This window comes from Megalobrama amblycephala, linkage group LG17, assembly GCF_018812025.1.
Source record: "Megalobrama amblycephala isolate DHTTF-2021 linkage group LG17, ASM1881202v1, whole genome shotgun sequence".
NCBI classification, from domain to species: domain Eukaryota; kingdom Metazoa; phylum Chordata; class Actinopteri; order Cypriniformes; family Xenocyprididae; genus Megalobrama; species Megalobrama amblycephala.
Genome location: NC_063060.1, coordinates 7369025 through 7387648, shown reverse-complemented (window position 1 = coordinate 7387648; position 18624 = coordinate 7369025). Strand labels below are relative to the sequence as shown.

The 18624-nt window shown below is 35.4% G+C and overlaps 1 protein-coding gene across 8 annotated transcripts in view; it reads right to left on the bottom strand.

Annotated features, from left to right (window-relative positions):
- pde1cb (phosphodiesterase 1C, calmodulin-dependent b) overlaps positions 1-18624 on the bottom strand; it is a 109532-nt gene that overhangs the window by 42144 nt on the left and 48764 nt on the right. For 4 of the 8 annotated variants that reach the window (XM_048163841.1, XM_048163842.1, XM_048163845.1 and 1 more), the window contains one exon: positions 15302-15328. The exons of 3 other annotated variants lie outside the window; for them this stretch is intronic. In XM_048163841.1, the coding sequence (XP_048019798.1) occupies positions 15302-15328 (27 nt within the window). The remainder of the gene's footprint in view (positions 1-15301; positions 15329-18624) is intronic. One more of the 8 variants, XM_048163848.1, reaches the window with a different exon arrangement.

The following is an 18624-nucleotide window of genomic DNA, read 5'->3' as shown; positions in this document are numbered from 1 at the left end:
AATTTTTTTAACTGCCTATTTTGGGGCATCATTAAATATTAACCGATTTAGGCTGCGGCCCCTTTAAATGCTCACACTCCCCGCCCACGGAGCTCGCGCTTGCCTTAAACAGCATGAACAAAGTTCACACAGCTAACACTCAAAATTGTTCTTTACAAAGTGTTCGTCATGCAGCATGTCTAATCGCATAGGTAAGGTATTTATTTGGATGTTTACATTTGATTCTGAATGAGTTTGATGGTGCTCCATAGCTAAAGCTAACATTACACACTTTTGGAGAGATTTATAAAGAATGAAGTTGTGTTTATGAATTATACAGACTGCAAGTGTTTAAAAAATGAAAATAACGACAGTCTTGTCTCCGTGAATACATTAAGAAACGGTGGTGACTTTAACCACATTTAACAGTACATTAGCAACATGCTAATGAAACATTTAGAAAGACAATTTACAAATATCACTAAAAATATCATGGATCATGGATCATGTCAGTTATTATTGCTCCATCTGCTATTTTTCACTGTTGTTCTTGCTTGCTTACCTAGTCTGATGATTCAGCTGTGCAAATCCAGACGTCCTGCCCTTGTCTAATGCTTGAACATGGGCTGGCATATGCAAATATTGGGGGCGTACATATTAATGATCCCGACTGTTACGTAACAGTCAGTGTTATGTTGAGATTCGCCTGTTCATCAGAGGTATTTTAAACAAATGAGATTTATATAAGAAGGAGGAAACAATGGAGTTTGAGACTCACTGTATGTCATTTCCATGTAGTGAACTCTTGTTATTTAATTATGCCAAGATAAATTCAATTTTTAATTCTAGGGCACCTTTAAAATGTAAACATAAGTCTAAGTTCGTGGTATTACCATTCTTGGCGGGGACGACAGTCTTGCATAATTTGCAGACGACATTGGTCTGACTACGGTCAGACTTATAATATCCAAAAAACTGCCATATTGGCGAGCTGACTTTTCCTCTTTTATTTACAATTTCCTCGCTCACTGCAGCACTCATTTTCTGCTTATCAGTCACCAGTTACTGAAGAGGAATTCAGCAGACCAGCACGAGACAACGATATGGTGCAACCAAACATGATACTGTTACATGATTGGCTGTTAGCGTGTCACTCCCTACGTTGCTAGGTTACCAAAGAGCGAGTGCTTTTGTTAATGCAACCAAACTTGCTTCGCAACCTCTGTTTTCTTCTGACGAAGAATAAAAAAATATCGTTTTATCGAACACATTTTTTATTGATATCGATCACGTGTCTGTCGCGATACATATCGTTATCGTTTATTGCCCAGCCCTAATCTATATAAAATATTATTGAACAATAAAATTTTTTAAAAAACAACAACAATAGCCTTTATAAAAGTTGCTAAGCAATTCAGTCAAAAGTACAAAGGCAGCGCTCTGATACAGCATTACATTTATACAAATATAAAGTTATGAAATTTTGCCTTCAGCCAAAACTATTTGCTCTGGAACAAATAAATGAATGAGACTAAAGATTGGCCATTAGATATACCCAAAACAAATTATATCTCATGTTTAACCACTATAGAGACATCACAGCCAGAAGCAAATACTAGAAGAATTGGCCGAGGTAAGGCTGTTCTCGGCGGGTACATGAGCACCGAACGGCCGCTGTCACCCTGGAGCTCACATCTCCGAAAACATCAAAGCACATTTTTAAATAAGCACTATCTTTATAAATAAACCACATATTTGAAGTTTAAACAACTACAATCTTGCCTAAAAACTCTTTGTAAACAGTACTATTTGTAAAATTATGGTGCTTGCTTGTCCTCCATGACACTCGCTCTGAGAAATGCTGCAAGCGGAGTGATACTGAAGGTGAAATGGTTTCTGTGGTGATACTGGTAGAATATCGCATGGCTGGAAAGACCTTTCAGCCAATCAGATTCAAGGACCAGAAGTAACTGTTGTATTTATATATAATGTATATTGTTATTGTAGTGCTTGCTTTTCAATTTACATTTATCTTATAAAGATCTAGGTTTCTCAAGGAGTTTCTGATTTGTGTAGTTTACTTCACACCTCTGTGTCATACTGATAAAATCTCTATTGTAGCTGCACGACAGCTGATTCTGTCAAGGGAAGCAAAGCTGACCTGCGGCCTGTAAGGTGACTCAATCTTAATAGAGTTTCTGTGTTTTTGACCCAAGAGTGGAAGGACCAAATCACTCAACCGAGGCAATGAACACAGATGACAGGTGAGTGTAAAACACTAGAAAAATATCAGTTGCTTGTGTTGTTCTCCTCACATTTCACCTTCTAGTTGCTATTCGTCTTCATCAAATGCGAGTGGTGCTTGTCTGTGCCAAACACGCCACCACAGTGCTGGGGTGATGTGGGTGGTTGCCAGGGTTTTGCTATGTGGTTGTTTACTTGCCCAAGTCAAAAGCCCACCCCCAAGTCTCTATTCTGGTCTACTCAATGCACGTCCAAGTAGAAAAGAAACAGCACACCTCTCTTCAACATGCCGCATGATTTGATTTATCATTCATATCTGTAGAACAAATTCTGGGGTATGAATTACATGCAAAAATGTAATATTTAAGCATGCATGGGCAATTGAAATAGAGATGGTAACTGCCTCAGCATGCACCATTAATCACTTATTGTTGAAGATAAATAGACAATTATGTTTGTCATATTTCGCTCGAGAACAAAGAGCATAAAATATTCATAAGCCAAAGTAAACAATCAAGCTGTGCAGAGACCCTGCATGAGAAGATACAGACCATACAAATAACTCTTCTTTTTTGTTAAACATGTACTTTTGCTCTTCTACCATATTAAAGTCCACTATTTGTCCTATGCTTACGAAAAATAAAGTTGAGTCCTCAGTTCACTTTACCATTAAGAGCAGTTCTGCTCTAACCAGACTCTAATATGCATACTAATGTCTTAAGGACAGACACGATTTGCTACTTTAACGTTCACTTCCAATTTAATACTCCAATTAATTGCATGAAGGTCTGTTCTGAGCATTTTAAAGATTGGTTTCTCTGTGAAACACAGGCTGTCCAGCACTGATTAATATTCCATTAACAGCTCAATTAAGCCTGATTCATTAGGTGAAGAATAGCAGACCAGCACTAATGCAGAAGTCCAGCAGTGACGGTAAAATGTGGAGGACTTTAAAGTGTCCTACACAGGTTACAATGTCAAAAACCCCACTAAAGACATGTATTTTCATTTGTCAGTTTAATTCTTTGCTTGCTAAACACTGACCTTTTTCAGTATAGCCTAAATGTTCTGAAAAAAATAAATAGGAAATAATGACATATTTTGATCTTGTCCTCATAAAGATGTGGACCCTTTTCAGTTTTCACATTTTCAGCATTTCCATGACTTTCCAAGAGAGGGAAAAATCTAGAGAGATTGATTACAGCAGTCAGAAGACAGACAGATGTCAAATTTGCCACCAATCCCTCAACCGTTGTAGAAACACCCTCGCATTTTTTTTATTTATTTTTTTAATTTACTGCTAGTGTAATACAACACAAAGTACAGCATTAAAAATGTATATTAATTAAAAAAAAAAAATAAAAAAAAAATGAAAAACTTTATTACATTTACGATGCTGATTACTGTGGAAATGCATCATCACAGTCTGTAAAACGGGGTCCATTATATGACTTATGAAGACTTTATACAGTATTGTACTGTATGGACTATATGGTAGGCTATTTATATTTATCAAAATATGCAATGTAAATTAGTGTGAGCATCGCGTACAGTAGCGAAAACTGCCTTTACATTCAAAAAAATTGTAAAATGGTGGCGGTCTGAGTGAAAAGCTCAAAAGCTGAAGCATATAGGTTAACCTGTCAAGTGTGTGTATTGTTTCAATGTGCTTGAGAAGTGTTTTTTCCCAGCGTACATTTGACATATATTTTTTCAGATGCAGCCTTCAGATTTCCTAAAAAAGAGCGTGCGCATGTGCGTCAAACAGATGCCGCAATAGAGAAAGAATATTAAATAAAACATTTATTCTTAAAAATATTTATTATTATCAGTGCTGTCAAACAATTAATCACATCCAAAATAAGTTTGCGTTTACATAATATGTATGTACTGTGTATATTTACTATTTATAAAAATAATATTTATTATTTTTATGTGACATATTTTACCCAAAAATTCTTCATACAGTGGACTACCAGTAAAACAGAAAAACAAAAATTATGCAGACACTTTGATCTGACCATGTTTTGCTGACATAATTAAGATAATTTTTTTCTGACACAGTTTAACTCGGAGATCTTGTCATATTTTATTACCCTTTTTTTTTAACTATAGTGAATAAACTGTAATAATGAATGAAATGTTCAAGGTGTCTGAATAAATTTTGGTTTGACTGTATAAATATATTTAAGAAATATTTGCATATGCATGTATATATATTTATATAATTTATATTATATATAAATATTTTATATATAAATACATTTTTGTTAAATATAAACATGCATGTGTGTGTATTTATATATACACATAATAAATATATACAGTACACACATATATTATGTAAACAAACTTTTATTTTGGATGCGATTACTCAAGATTAAGCGCTAATTGTTATTAAATATTTGTTGTCGGGCATTACATTTAGCTTTAAAATTACCATATTCAATTGAAATTCTACATGTAACACAATGATAATGATGAGAATAGTAACTTGGGATTAATGGGATATAAAATAAGAAAAACGTTACTTACTATGATCAGAGTAAATTTTTGTGTTCTACTTTAGCTGGTAACACTGAGTTTGTGCTTTTGTATTTTAATCATCATTTATAGACCTAATTGTGACCCTATTTTTTATTTTATAATCTTTTTTTCCATACAAAATGTATGTAATAACCTACATTCATTCGTTTATATTCCGTACATCAATTCACAAAAAATAAGTGGAATAACATTATTTAATGTGTAGGCCTACTGAAAATAAAATTTCGATTTTTTTTTAAGATTAATCAAAAAATACTCAACAGGCTTATAAGTCAAAAATAATCATTAGGCCATAGTTGCAAAAAAACTTTCCACATTCATTGTATAGAAAAGAATGGACCACAACAGACACAACGGATACAACGGACCTTGTGTTCGGAATCAAATCATGCAGGTTTATAAAGATGTGAGTGTTAGTAAATGATGACAGAATATTTATTTTAGGGCAACTATTATTCCTTTATAAATGTTCTGCCACTAGCCACTGACACACACACACACACACACACACAAAGACAAACATCAGCCAGAGTAAATAATTAATAGTTCTCCACAGTCGGTTCGATATCAATCCTGTTAGGCCGGGCCAGCCGTGCCCGAGCAGCTGATGGATTGGCAATGCCTGGCACCGTGTCGCAGGAGGGCAGAGGTAATAAAGTGGCATGAGTGGTTCATTAACCTCAGGAGAGATATTCAGCAGTGAATTAAGTAATCATCTGTGTAAATCTGAGTGCTGACAGGATATAAAGTATGCTGCAAACTTGATATGAGTGAAGAGTTTACGACTTTGTTGGTGTTTGATCAACAGTGCCAATGTGCCGCTGCAGATGATATGGAGCTTTGAAATTACTAGTGCGAGGAACAGCCTGGACTGCTTTTAATTTTGTTTACAGAGAGGAAAAAATCCATTTACAGCTGCCAAAACAAAATAACATGAAAGTCAGGGGACCATGGAAAAAAGGAGCAGTCTTGTTCCTCTGAAATGAAAAAGTTCAAAATACTAAAACTCAAATGTTCACAACTCACAACAAACACCCTTCTCTTTCTAAAAACCATTCAGTGAGTCTAGTTTCACATTGAGTGGTGTGCAAAACTCATCATCATAACGACAAGGTGTTTCTATGTGTATGTGGTTGCTTACTGGTCAAACGAGCAAGCCCACACCCAAAGTGATATTCTGGTCCCTATGTGGCTCAGGTCAGCTATGTCATTTTCATGCTACACCATTAATAAAGCTGCACAAAAGTCACATGAGCATATTAGCACTTGACCATCCACATTTACCTATCAATGAAGTTCAATCTGTTCAGAAACTTGCTCCATCCAGTCACAGTGAAGTAGGATAGAAATATTATTCCTATACACCAGGATAGGATTCATATACACTGTCTGCTGGAAGCTAGTTATTTTAAATATGGATATTTTTCTTATGAAAAAACCCATTGCTTCACAGAAGGCCTTTATTAACCCCCTGGAGCTGTATAGATTATTGGATGGATGCATATTTTGGAGGGGCAGGAGCTTCAAAATCTGGCCCCCTATTCACTACCATTATTTTAAGCTTGGAAGAGTCAGGATATTTTTAAATGGGTCATTGACGAATAAAAACATAATGGAGATATAATTAATTTTTAAGTTTTTTTTTTCTTTTTTTTCCAAGATGGTCACCAAAAAAGTCATTCGATTTAACCAAAATTTTGGTTTTACCGAATGACACTTTTGGTTATACCGAATGATGATATTTTCAAACAATGCTAACAGGCTGATATCTAGCTAGTTAGCTTGCTAGCTAGCTAACAAAAGTTCAATCAAACATTTTATACTTAGTACAAGTTTTTAAAATAATACAACATTATCCATGTTTTATAGCGGTTGTACCGAATGACCTGATGTTTCGGCACATGAGTATGAGCAAGTGAAAACATGAATTTTTCAGATAGTTAAGAGAGAGTTAGTTACTTTGCTTAATGACCATGTGGTCCTTTGCAGGTGTCTGAATGATGTCACATCCTGTCACGTCATATTGAGGGCATGGCTTGATCTAAAATGGTCCCTTTATATTGGTTACACCGAATAACATCAATGAAATTCATTTTTCCGGACATTCTTTCTCATAACAAAGCAATGACTTCTACACATAATTTTAATACCATTTTGCATTATGTTGATATATGATGTTATAAAATCATGCCAGAATAAAAAAAAATACATAATATACATTTATTACATTTTAAGATATTTCAATCACAAATGAAATGGCTGTATTGGTTAAACCGAATGACCTTTTGACACTTCAAAATCTTTAAAATACCTTTATATGTAGCAAAATATAATTAAAACCTTTTGGATTCAATAAAACAGATCTAGTTGTACTACCTTACATAATTTGGATGTCATATCTTTGTTTTTTTATTATTATTATTTAAAAAAAAAGGCCCCTCATCTCATTGACCTAAATATATCTCCGATTATGTTCGTCTGAAAGAAGACAGTCATATACACCTGGCTTGAGGGTCAGTAAATCATGAGATATTTTTCATTTTTAGGTGAACTATCCCTTTATATTGTTAAAAAATGTTGTCAATTAGATACTTTTATTTTTTATTGTAGTAAAAATGGAACTGTTACTACATGTAAAGAACCTTTAAAGAACCATCTTTTTTCGAGTGTATTATTATTACTGCAGTTGGTATCTAGAGGTGAAGTTTGGTAAGGTTTATCTGAATAAATTTGTGACTTACATAGTATAGTAGACATATTTTCTAGTCAATAAAATGCTGAAAATAATCCTTAAAAGGGGTAGTAACACCAATGTTGAAACTGTTTTCTTTAGCATTTTTGCATATTTGTGCAATTATTCAAAAACAAATGTCACAATGTAAGATCGGTCTGATCTGTGAAATTACTCATCAGTGTCCCGTCTGTAGGTGGCGCTCTGAAGTAGATGGCCAGAGAGAAGAAGTTAATTTTTGAGGGGGTGGTCTTGCACCTGCTCCCACAAAGCAACCATGACAATTACACAGAGCCAGCCCCAGAGGACACACAAATCTGCTTTAAAAAAGCACATGACAGGCCAGACAGAAACAGAGAGAGAGACAGAGAGGTGTACACATGTAGAGAAAAAACATGTAGAGAAAAAAGCTCATACCACTTTTCTGTGGTATGCAAATATTTTTTATGTACAGAAAACCCAGATGATCTACTACATTAGTCAAAATGTGCAGTACACAACCAGATTACTCTTCACGGGACAGTGTATTCCACAATGCAATGCGCTCAACTTGATGAAATGAACTGAAAGCTATATCAGATCACAATTTTTAAAGACCCCAAAAAATCTGAATTGGAGTTTTGTAGCTGTTCGTTATAAGGCCATCTTCAAATTGACCTTGACCATACACACTGAAAATAAACAATCTTTCTCTTTATGGAAAAATGGACAAACAATACTGATGCCACACCTTATCCTCAACATTTCGTCGAATAAAATTCTCTCTAGCACTAGAATGTCCAAAGACTGCTGTAGCATTCATTTAGCAGGAAATCATGATTTTGTTCAGGGTCGTAACCACTATAGACAAGTCCCCACTAATAATGACAAATGGACAAATTGTCCATTTGTCCCCCCAATATTTCATATTCGTAATGCTGCTCTGCTGCACTCCATTACGCACTTCTCTGTTTGTTGTTAGGTTGGCATCAAGTTTTAAATGTTACATTTTTAGCCACAGTGGTCTAACAGCGCTTGTCAATATAAAAATAACTGAGATGGCCAATCAAATCAAAGAAGGCGGGGCTTACTGTTCACAGAAGATGAGTGCGAATTCCAACACAATGCTTTAGGGAATGATTATAAGACAATAATGTACTAAAAACGGAAACGTTTTTCCTTTGGGGTTTTCACATATACAGTCGACAACGTTGTCAAAATGATTTCTGTTTACACGGATCCACAAAATCTACTAAAAACATTGTACTCTGCTGCCAGGCCAGTAGTTGGCGATGCCACTTAGTAAAGAACACTACATGCCTATAGACTGAACATGTAATACGCATGTGCTTGACATCATCGTTTTCACAAATTCACGTTTTTGTTGTTTATACAGAGACAATAACAGTATAATTTTCAAAAACTTGCACTTTGAAACCCATTTTCAAAAGTTTGCGTTTTCAGGCCCCCAAAATGCCATTGTTGTGTAAATGAACAGCTAAAATGCATAAATTGTTTTCCATTTTTAGTTGAACACGGTGTAGTGTAAACAGTTTTTAACAGTGAAAGAGTGCATGGTAAAATGTAAGTAGCTAAAGACTGAATATTTGACAACTGATTTACGATAGAAATGTTCAACAAACAACAAGTAATGCAAACTACTCAACTTTTTTATTAAATTTTGCAGTTATAAACTGAAAATATACTATAATTTACGATTAATGTAATTCATAACTGAATGTGACGAAAGAAGAAACGTTTTGCGTTTTTGTCACAGACATACAAATAAGAGTGAATATGTGCATATTTTAAAATAAAACAGTATTTGAAAATTAAAGATTAAATTGATTACTTCATAATTCTAATTAGACATATTTTACTGTTCTTATTTTTATTCTTTTATTTTTATTAGGTGCAATATGTAAGATTTTCCGCTAGAGGTCGCTAGAGGCCTATTCAAAACAAAGGTGTAGCTTGCGTAGTTTGAGCGCGGAATCTTGAGACATGTGGTCTCCACCTCACAGCCGGTTGAAAATAATCGGGATAGGACTCGAGAAGAAATCATGTTCATGGATGCGATTTTTAATGTTAATTCAGTATGAAGTAGAGCAGGACCGAGTGTTGTGGGAGCTGAACGAGGCCGCTGGAGCAACACACGCCTCGAGCAGAGGGACTTTTATTATGACACAGTCGCTGGCGCCGCTTCTGCTTTCCCGGTCATGAGTATGAGGTAACGCAGCTCTGTTTATCATATTAGATACATTTGAGAGTGTTGAAAATGATGTTATAACGTTACTCTGTGCGTTCGCTCGGCGGCTGCTGTGAGACACTTGTTTGAGACAAGTGAAGAGAAAATAGTGCTACTTGACAAAATAGTGATTTTCTCTGAGGCATGGTACTCGCAAAAAATAGATTTAAACAATAAGACTAAACGTGTTGAGCTATATAACAATACTTAGTTTTCTGTCTATAAATACATCAAAACAGTTGTTCCCTTGTCTATTAAAACATGTAAATATTAAAGCGTCTTTGGTGTTTCCATAGTTTCTACAAAATAAAACCGGAAACGCGGGTATGACGCAATTGACAGGCGACTCCTCACACGTCCCGGAGCCTTGATTAAAATTGCAATTTTCTCATGATTTACAAATGGTTGAAAACATTTGGGATATTGTAAGTACTCAAGTGAACAAAATATATAACACTGGCCTAGTGGTTTTTGGATATTTTACTGAAAAATTCTTACATATTGCACCTTTAATTGCCTTCTAATTCAATAATTATTTAATTACTTTAAATTAAAAGACCAAAATCCTAATTAACTGTACTTCTTTCTGAAATAATACTAACTGGGTGCCACTTTCTAAATGAAACAAGAAATATGAGGAGATCATGTGACGTGATTTACCGTTGTATTATATACCTTTTTAATATTATACAGTGTACATTACAGTATCCTATCAATTCACTTCACAACACAACACAACAGTATTTTAATTACAGATAAATTGCATATCAATATAATTTAGATATCTGCCTGTTTGTCTCTTTCTCACACACACACACACACACACACACACACACACACACACACACACACACACACACACACACACACACACACACACACACACACACAGAGACAGTCAACATTCAAAACTCACTCTTATCATCAATGGGGATGTCGAGTGGTTTTTTAAGAGCTCATGTGAAGTGTGTGTGATTGCTTGTGTCATTTACATGCAGGTGTTTCAGTACCGAATTAGCCCAACGCTCTTCTCTTTACCTTCTATGAGTGTTTGCAGCCACCACTCCAACATTCTGCAGCAATTATTCCTGCATTTATTATCATCCTGTATTTACAGCCTACTTACTCAAGGGAGCGATCTCCAGGTGCAAGAGCTCTTAGACCTTCTGCCACTGAAGGTCTAAAAAAAGTAAATTCTGTCAATTTATTCACCCTCATGTTGTTCCCTGGAACACAAAAGTTGTTTCAGGAAATATTCAAACTGCTCTTTCCCAGTCAACAAAAGCATACAGTGACCAAGCTCCAAACAGACACCATAAAATGATCATTTTATCATCTCGTTTATCATTTCAGCTAATTACAAAGAGTATATATGTGTGTTTATTTATTTATTTGATCAAAAATACAGTAATATTGTGAAATATTATTACAATTTAAAATAAAAGGGGCGGAGCAAAAACACATCCAGGGATCTGAACTGTCCTTGGCTAGATGTGAACTTTGAATTGGAACAGTACTTGGGCAGCCACTGATCACAAGTCCACAAGAACACAAATACAGAAAAGAATGCATATTAAGAAACGGCTAAAAATTAGTAATCTAATAATTCAGTATAGAAATCTATATAGAAAATTTACTAAATAATAATAAAAGTGTAGTAAATAACAATAAATGTTAAAGATAACAAAAGTTACATTGAGAATAACTGCTCAGTTCATTTAATATGAAAACTGAGGAAAGATCTTCATGTGTTTGTGTGTCCATGCACATAATGCTCTCACACACGTGTGTTTGTAACTGTCCTGTTGCTTCTGTAATGACAGAGTCCCAGAATGCTCTGCAGCCAATTAGCCTGCCATAATTACCCAGACTCCCATTGAGCTGTCAATCAGAGAGGAGCTGCACAGGAAGTCATCCCTCCCTCTGTTAGCGGAGGAAAGTCTCTGCTGAGCCCTCCCCAATTAAACCCACTCTCGCTCTAATATTAGACCTGACTTAACAATCTCTCTCTGTGTGTGTGTGTTTCTCTCATTCGGTCACTTTTACGTTATGTTTCAGCATTGGCTCTCCTGACATCTTTCTTTCTCTGTTATTGTCTCTCCACCTCTTCTCACTCATAATTGCACAGTGCCGAAGCACATTTGTTTCAACAGATGTTTTCGGTGATGCAAAAGAGCCACATTCATACAAACGCAGCACGCTGTCATCGCCTTTCTTTGTGGATTGTGTTGCCATGTAATTCTGATAAATGCACGAGGTAACTCTACTCCATCACGAGCTTACTCCACAATCAGGTCCCAGCATTTCTAATGGGATTTATCAGGAATTCTGAGAAATCTTTTTTATCAGCGCCTGCTGGACAATCCAGCTTAAACTATCTCAAAACTCAACAGAAATTCAAAACTGACCTCACAAATCGTTGCTTGTTCTTCCAAAAAAAAATTACTTTATAATCTAGCTGGGCCGAGTTGGTGGATGTGGTCTGCTGGTCTTCTAATTGATCTAGTCTGGTACACTAAATATAAAGGTTCCAAAACAGGAGTTTCACAGCAATGCCAAAGAAGAACCATTTGGTGAAAGGTTCTTAGGGGTGCGATCTAAAAGTGTAAAAGTACAGAAAAGTCACGGTTCGGTACGTACCTCCGTTTTGGGGTCACGGTTCAATACGAGTTTGGTACGACAGATATGCATTCGACTTGCGTCTAAAAAGTGTTAACATCCACGACAGTACACAATCACACGATGTACTATGCTATATCCTATGTTATAACATCATGTCATTGTGTACTACATCGCAGAAGTTAACACTTTTTAGACCAATGCGTATGGCTGTCACACTGGAAGCTCATTATTTTACTTTATATAGTTTTAAATAAGGATATTTGTCTTACACAAACGTATTGATTCGTATCAGAAGGAATTTATTAACCCTCTGGAGCTGCGAGCTGCATCCTCCAATTACTCCCATTATAAAGCTTAGAAGAGCCAGGATATTTTTATTATAACTCTGATTGTGTTTGGCTGAAAGAAAAAAAGTCATATACACCTAGGATGGCTTGAGGGTGAGTAAATTATGGGTCATATTTTTTTGTAGGGCTGATAAAAAAAAAAAAAAAAGGTATTTGGTCACAATCAGCTGCAAAACTGAAAAGCATCTCTTGTGTTTTAAAAGTACAAATAAATAGAATTATGAAAAATAAAACTTAGTTATCTTTGTGCGTAAGAGTTCATTAACATATGGAGCGTTTTATCTGAAACGTTTTAGTTGAATGTCCGTCTAACATTTTTAAAATGTTTTTTAATTTGTTTCAGAAAGTTCAGAGAATATTCAAAAGTAACTGTTATAATGTTTTAAGAATGCTAAAATGGAACGTTACCTTAACGCAAAACATTTTACAACTGGACGTTTTGAATGTTCAGATAACATTCAGAAATAATGTTTTCTTAATGGAAACTTAATGGGAACATTAGCAAAAAGTACTTAGAACATATTTTTGAGATTAAGATCACGTTTTAATAGTACGGAGACCCTAAAGGGACATAGTGGTGGGGGGAATGACAGTAGGAAAAATAATAATTCAAAGCTTTTGTGTTCTCTTGCAAATGTTTTGCGTTCCCAAGAAATTTTGCATTCTCTCGCAAATGTTTTGCATTCCCCCAAGAAACTTTGCATTCTCCTGCTAATGTTTTGCGTTCCCCTGAGAAACTTTACGTTCTCTCGCATATTTATTTATAGGGCTGATTAAAAAAAAAAAAAAAAAAAAAAAAGGTATTTGGTCACAATCAGCTGCAAAACTGAAAAGCATCTCTTGTGTTTTAAAAGTACAAATAAATAGAATAATGAAAAATAAAACTTAGTCATCTTTGTGCGTAAGAGTTCATTAACATGCGGTGAAAATGGTGAATGCACAAAGTTCAATATCATGCTTTTTCAAGAAATCACAGAAAGATAAGTGAGAAGGAGAAAAAGTGCAATCTACATCTGAGCCTACTTCACCTTCCAACAAGACAGCAAGAGAAACTGCACCTGCTTCCCTTTTTGTGAGACTTCCACGACACAAATCGGCACAATGCCAAATGATTTTGTCTCATTATAACAGCAGAAACAACTTAAAATACTCTGTCATTTATGGTCATGCAGATAAGAATAAGACATTATTCGAAATTTTATTTGTGTACACTAACAGTAATAAACAAAACATTGTGCTTTTGTAAAATAAAGAAAACTAACAGGATGCTGCTTTCTGACGTCTCGGTTTTCTTTCCGTGAAGATAGTGGAGCGTGTCACAAAAATTAATTGAAAACTCAGTGTATAGGCTACTAGCAAGCACTTGCGTGCCATCTGAACTCTAGTTTTGAGTTGGCACATAGATCGTCTCTTCTTCTTCTGCTCTTTTTCCTGTTGTGGCAGTTAGCAAACAGCGATGCATTACCGTGCACGCACCCTTCTGGATTGGAGCGTGGATCGTCTGTGACTGACTGTATTCATCGTCTGACTGTATGCACCGAACCGTGACGTCCATATTGTGATGGTTCGGGGCGAATGCATGTACCGTTACACCCCTAGTGTGTTCACATTTGTAGTTCGGTTCTCTTTGTTCTTTTGATCCGGACCAAAAAAGAAAACAATGCATTTATTCCTGGTTCATTTTTAACACCAAACCAAAAAAAAAAAAAAAAGGCTTTTATGATGACTATTTTGTGACGGAATAAATGTGCTTGCTCTATACATATGATACATATGATGGTATATGATGTCAACTCGTGAAGTGTGCAAAGGAGTCAAAACAGCAGCAGGAATTCCTCCGTCACACACACAAACGAAGATCTGCTGCGAGGAGATGCGGTTCTGATGCATGTACCGAGCTATGATGGGCAACATCGCGACTATGACGAAAAAAAATCATTCTGTCCTTTTTATGGTCGCATCTTGTGCCATCACATCCTGTTTTTAGTTCATTTAGATGTCTTTGGTCCGTGTTGCGCTCATTTCATTTGAACTGCACCAGAGTTTGTGTGGAAGCGAACCGAGACCCATCTTTTCAGCTGTCTCTGTTTGTTTGGTTCGGATTGTAGCGTTCACACTTATTCCAATGAACTATACTAAAAAAGCAATCACACCAGGGTTCGTTTTAATTGAACCAAACATGCCAAGTGTGAACACACCCTATAAAAGAACCATTTTTTTCTTAGTGTGATAAATATTTAAATAATCTAAAGAACCTTTTATGGAATGTAAAATTTCCATGGAAGTTAAAGGTTCTTCATGGAACCATAGATGCCAGTTAAGAACCTATCATTTTTAAGAGTATAGACTACCTTAGAACAGCAACATTCCGCTTACCATGTTAAAAAAAAAAAAAAGCATTACCATTTTAAAAAGCTATGAGAGATTTTTCTACCAATTTTCCATCAGGTAAAGGTTTCCATGCTTGAGTGAATGTAATTGAATCTGGCTTATGCACACAGTACATGAAGCACAAATATTGGAGAAATCACATTTATTGCTGAAAGTGTTTGTTCACAGTGGACGGTGATGAGTTCAGCACACCTCAGATCTTCACTGCCTTACCTCTGTGATGTTTTCTTGTACTTTCTCCTGAAACAAAACAAACACAATGTTAAAAACCTGCATTTGGCTACTATTCACATTAATATTTTAATTGTTTCTTTAATAATAAACATACTCTCACAGTCTACATTTAAACCCCGCCGTTTCCCCAATTAACAGGGAACGTTCTCAGAACTTTAGCTAACGTTCTCTCAAAGTTATAAACAAATGTTCTTCCAGTAACAGAATGTTTGTTCAATGTTATCTGGTCTTTAATAATGCTATTAGCACAAAAAATGTATTTATACATTGTTCATGGAGCGTTTTATCTGAAACGTTTTAGTTGAATGTTCGTCTAACATTTTTAAAATGTTTTTTTAATTTGTTTCAGAAAGTTCAGAGAATATTCAAAAGTAACTGTTATAATGTTTTAAGAATGCTAAAATGGAACGTTACCTTAACGTTTTGAATGTTCAGATAACATTCAGAAATAATGTTTTCTTAATGGAAACTTAATGGGAACATTAGCAAAAAGTTCTTAGAACATATTTTTGAGATTAAGGTCACGTTTTAATAGTACGGAGACCCTAAAGGGACATGGTGGTGGGGGGGAAGACAGTAGGAAAAATAATAATTCAAAGCTTTTGTGTTCTCTCGCAAATGTTTTGCATTCCCCCAAGAAATTTTGCATTCTCTCGCAAATGTTTTGCATTCTCCTGCTAATGTTTTGCGTTCCCCTGAGAAACTTTACGTTATCTCGCATATGTTTTGCGTTCCCCCGCGACACTTTGCGTTTGCTTGCAAAACCTTTCGAGCTCTTTGCGAGCGAACGCAAAGTTTTTGCAGGGGAACACAAAAGCACTGACATATAATTTTTCCTTCATGTCATATTTTTTCCCTTCACCATGTCCCTCTAGGGGCTCTGAATAATAGTGGTCTAATGTATTTATAAATGTATAACATTCCATAAAGAGTAAACCTTGTTATATTATATTTTTCAAATTACATAAAATGAAAAAGTCTCCACATATAACACATGCAAACTCATGCCAAAAAATTCTCAATATCTAATTGATACAGTAAAATCAAATCTTTTCAATTTTTGAGGCTACACAAATTTTGTTTCAAAGCCCATTAAGCATCCTAGCATTTATGACTTTGAATACAGGCTGTTTAAAGCATCACTTCTTCTGGTATGTTTTTACGGTGTCGCTAACAGTCCAGATATGCGTTTTCATATAGTCCATTAACAACACAAGGACGGTGAAGCAATTAGTCAGCGCACAGGAAAAATCTGAGCTGCCCAATCATTACTCATTCCTGCCATGAGCCACTATCACCGGTGCCTGAAATTGCACCGTAAAAGAAGGAAACTCCTTACTGTCTCCCTTTTCTTTCTGAAGTCACCAAACACAATTACGAGTACTGCTTCACACCATTAAGAGGTTGTATGCACACAAGGGCACATGCATAACCATGTCCACGTATACATGACAGCTGTGCATGTTTGAGGCTTTCTGCGAGATTAAATGCTGATGCAGTCAGATTTAGCCACTGCAGTAACCTTTAACATCCACATACACAGCTGCTTCTACATGCCCAACACACTGCAAAACAGCTTAACACCCCATGAACTGGCCTGACGTCTTGTGACGGGCAAAAATCCAAACCCAGTAAAGGGACTGATGCAATTTTGGCAAAAAGAGCACTTGTTTTGCCCTCCGTTACACAGAACAGCAAAAGTGCTTAAAACAAATTCACAATTTTATTTGTGCACATGCATATTCAAACTTCAAGACATGCTGCACCAGGTGTGATGTCAATTACCTTATATGCACTTTTATGGTGCTTTTTGATGTTTTTGAGCTTGACAGCCATAGGTTACTATCTGCTGTCATTGCAAGGAAAAGAACAGCTTGGATATTCAGCAAAATTCTCATTATTCGGCTTTTGTGTCACAGAAGACAGAAAACATGTTTGGATTGACTACACTGTGAACCCGAATAAGTTGGAAAAACTCAAAAAAACTGAGGCAATCAAATTTTTGACTCTCCAAAAACCTACATTAACAGAAACTCTTCTAAATTAGCATAACAAAACATTAATTACTACTAAATCTCCCACTTAACGTTAATCTTGCACAAAAAAAACATTATATAACACTTAATTTTAGCATTTACTCTCCCTTTTCAAGGTTCATGGGCAAAGCATGCTGGGAAATACAAATCCCAGCCCAATTTCAGTTAAACTTATGTTCATCTAAATTAAATGAAATAAGTTCATAAAACTCAAAACAATGAAACAGTTCAGTTTACTTAAAATATACCAGTTCTGTGAACTTGAAAGAAAAAGAAAGAGCTATATACTCAACAAATTTGTTTAATTTAAGTTTGTCCTACTCAAACCAATTAATTATTTTAAGCGTTAGGGTTTGCAGTGTATTTGAATTGATAGTGTAGGCTATGACTGCTTACATTTTTAGGCAAACTATTCCTCATATATAGCCTATCTGTAATGTGACTCTGATGTATGTTCAAGTGAAGTATGATACGATATTTAATAAGAAAAATAAGATGGGAAGGACATGATTTTATCCACAAGGATTGATTGGATTATGAAAAGTGTCTCTGTATGACAGGTGGTTGGAGGGGAGGAGTTGAAATATAACTACGTCAGCCGAAAAGGAAAGACATTTCAGAGATGGAACAAGTTAATGTGCTCAGATGAAAGATTACGAAGACAGAAATCTTCTTCTTTGGATTAACGCGCATTTATATCAATAAGACGTTTTAAGAAACTAAACGGGTTAATTTGATTTCATGTTGACTTTGACAGACCCAATACACACAAACACACACAAAACTCTTCAAACATAACATGAACAGAGGAAACTTACTATTCTACTGCATGAAAGGTGAAAATATGAGAGGATACAACCAAGCCCTCCCCTCATTCATCCCCTTTCATTCGCTTTTTCTTTCTCCTTCTCTCACTCATTCTTCCTTCTTCACATATAGTGAGGAAATTGCATTTCATTCACTGAGTTTTGGGACAATAAGACTTTTTCTCCAGCTGCCCAATAAGAGCCAGAGAGAAAAAGTGATTGACATTGAAGAGATTAGTTTTTTCTACAGATGATGGAGCTGTTTAATATATTTTTTGAGAAGTATCTGAAACATATTAATAAAAAGTCACCAACTCTCAGTGAAGTCTGAAATGACCTCATTGATGTGTGAATAAAATCTCAATAAAACACCTTTATATGCTGTAATTTAAAGAATAATATTTGTGAATGTACATATTTTGCTCATTTAAAAAAATATATATACAATTTTTCTTCTTGG